This window comes from Austrofundulus limnaeus, unplaced genomic scaffold, assembly GCF_001266775.1.
Source record: "Austrofundulus limnaeus strain Quisiro unplaced genomic scaffold, Austrofundulus_limnaeus-1.0 Scaffold403, whole genome shotgun sequence".
In the NCBI taxonomy this organism is placed as follows: Eukaryota; Metazoa; Chordata; class Actinopteri; order Cyprinodontiformes; family Rivulidae; genus Austrofundulus; species Austrofundulus limnaeus.
In genome coordinates, this window is record NW_013952805.1 from 228,210 (window position 1) to 231,341 (window position 3,132).

At 37.6% G+C, this 3,132-nt stretch overlaps 1 protein-coding gene across 1 annotated transcript in view; it reads right to left on the minus strand.

Moving 5' to 3' along the window:
- The window catches only part of kcnt1b (potassium sodium-activated channel subfamily T member 1b), a gene marked incomplete in the record, with an annotated part of 77,127 nt that extends 74,581 nt beyond the window's left edge, over nucleotides 1-2,546 (minus strand). The window contains 2 exon segments of the mRNA XM_014024014.1: nucleotides 652-700; nucleotides 2,440-2,546. Coding sequence (XP_013879468.1) covers nucleotides 652-700; nucleotides 2,440-2,509 — 119 coding nt within the window.
- Between the last annotated feature and the right edge of the window lie 586 nt (nucleotides 2,547-3,132).

Below are 3,132 nucleotides of genomic sequence, written 5' to 3' on the forward strand. Positions count from 1 at the left end.
ACACACACACACACACACACACACACACACACACACACACACACACACACACACACACACACACCGAAGTGGACGAGACAGAAGCGGAAGGAGGTTCTTAAAGAGACAGAGGCCAATTTCAAGGCGTTTAGAAGAGGAAGTGATGAGAAGATAAGTTTATTTTCTATTTAAACATAAAAACAGCATTTTAATAACAACTAAAGGTGATATAGATACTTTATTATGGTATAGTATTTATATATATGCCCGAGAAACACATAACATTGCCCCTTTAAGTTAGTGCCAACTCAGCTGAACACCAGTAGCAAAGGTGTTTTTTAATAACCTTTGAATCAGAGAAACAATCTGGAGTGTTATCTTGCGGAGAGTAAGATGAGCAAATTTATAATAACGTAAATGTCTTTATACTGATCTGAAATTGACATCTACTGTACACACCTGGAGGTCACTGCAGACGGATATTTTTGAGTTGAAGAAAATAATAGGCTGGTTTTATATCTAAAGACATTTTGTCACAGTTTGTTTACCAGCCCACCTACAGAACAGGACACCTTCATGTGCCTGCTGAGTCTGGGCTACATAACGACGTGTTGTGTGTGTTCCCAGTGTGTCACGGAGCGTCACATGTGGAGAAATGCTTCAGGAAATTACCTGTCGCTATGGGAACTTGATGATCGGCGTGGAGGACTCATGATTACCTCTTGTGGGGATTTTGAGTGAAAAAGAGAAAGAGGGGAGGGGGGGTGGAGAGAGAGAGACAATTTGAAAAACATTTCTTATACAGTACGTTGAGTTCTTTAAGTCTCAGGAGTGCAACAGTGATTACATAAACCACCTGCTTTATTGCTTAAATCTACACAAAGTCAAAGAAGCTGTCGCAGTTTGCTGCTCTGGAAATAGAAAAGGATTACATGGACACACTTGAATGGAGTTTATGGTTTACATTCTGATAATAAAAGGAGCAATGCTGCTGAGTTAAACAGCTCAGTGTGTGTTTACTGACCCCCGTTATGGAGTATGATTTAATTCCTGCAAACATGGTGAGGAGTAATCCTAATAAGCCCATTTTCTGCCCCTGAAGCAAAGCAGGAAGCAGAAAAATATTATTTAAAAAAATGAGAAACAGACATTTTTAGAACGGTTTGTTTACCGTGTGACTCAGTCATGTTGAGCATGTTGACATTGACTTTTGGGCTTTTTTTTCCCTACTTAACAAATCAATGCTGAGCTTTCTTTACAGACTGGTTTCATTTCATGCTTGAATCATCGATTAGGAAACAAACTGGATAATATAACAAAGTTATGTGTTTGTGTCTTTCTGTTGTCATCGGTGCAGGCAGCCTTGTGGACTAATAGCACCATGAGACATTATCTTCCTTATTAGTGTAAGCATAAGCTCCAGCATAAAGAAAAGACAGGAAGTGAGTGTCTTAAGCTGAAAAACAGTAAATAATAAAACTGAGCACAAGAATAATGAATGAAGAAAGGTGTCATCAAGAGTAATAAATAAATAAATAATTAAATATATTAATAAATCCAACTCCACATTCATCATGTGAGTAAAATAGGATGTTTGGCTTGTTAATAATGGGATGTTTATGAGCTCCTAAGCAAAAAGAACGCTTCACAAAAATGAAGAGAGTTGCTTGTGTTGAGAAACTGTTTCAACATCATGGTGAGAAACCTGAAAAGCAGCTGTACATCCTTAATTACTGCAAGATTCATCAAATTTCATGCAATGGCTATTGAGATATTTTGATAAAAGACAGAAACATATCTGGCAACATACAGGCAACTGTTAAATCTGACTTGTGTTATGAAAGTTTCTTTTTACATTCCCATCAAAAACACTTAAATGGAGAGTTTGCATAAGTTTCTGTTGCATACATGGATTTATATTTAACATAAGTTGAATCTTTTTGTTGTTTGCATTTAATTTGCTCCATTGTCTTATATTGATTTTAGTTTGCATTGCATTTTTTTCTGAAAAACAAAGTCTTAGATTGGTATTATTAAAGTATCCATCTATATATCTAATCATGCATATTGTTTATGCATTTAAACAACAGATACTCTACAAATAAATCAATTAAATCAATGGCAGCACTGGCACCTAACTGCACACGTTTTAAAGTCACATTCAAATTGTTGTTTTCATGGACAAAATTAGCAAGAAACAATAGCATCAGTCAAAACATCTGGGATCTGACTAGGTCCATATTTAAATACTGAAAAACAAGTTAGATGTATTCATGCCTGAGAAATTTAATATAAATTATTATATCCAATGCAAGTTACTGTACGTCCTTTATAGGACACAGAAACCATAATTTAATTTAGTTAATTTAGAATCTGCTCAAGAAAACAAACTGTGAGTGAAGCCAGACTTTCTGAACATGCTGACATCATGACACACGGTTCTTTGCTAACTTTGTTTACCAGGCAGCTGCACTTCCTGTTTGAGGTCCCATCGTCGTAAACACCGGCTTGGTTTAGATAAACGGTACATAACCCCCGCCTGCACCACACAGGATGTCCTCCATCAATCCCCGCCATAGCTTTCTCAGGATTAAAAAGTGGCAGGTTAAAAAACAAACAAACAGGCGCCTTCAAGTTCCTAGGTGCCTTTTTCCGGCACAACACCTGTAGCAAATATTGAGTTTTAGCGACACATACAGATATAACCTACTTACACATTTTACATTATTACCTAACTGTCCGCATAACGCCCGTTTTTTATTTATTTATTTGTTTATTTATTTTTATAGCTTGCTATTTTCCGCACACCTGACAGTTAATACACGGTGCATTCCGCTGACCCTTATGGGCCACCGTAAATTCAAGTATCAATACGCCGGCCGGTCAGAGAGCGCCAGCGGAGACTTCGCCGTCGCTTAGCAACAACTTTGTTTGCTACTGTTGCCGAACTACATTACTGAGCGGAAGGATGATGCATGCTAACCTGACGCTATTTTTAGCCCTGTAGCTGCCTGGTAAAAGCTTGATTATTTGATTTTTTTCAACTTGCCTTATTTTTAATTATCTCAGAATCCAGTGTGACCGTTTCTTTCAGCCTCGCTTACATAACACCAGCTGATCAGAAGACTGCGAGCGCCGCATCTCTTCTCAGCT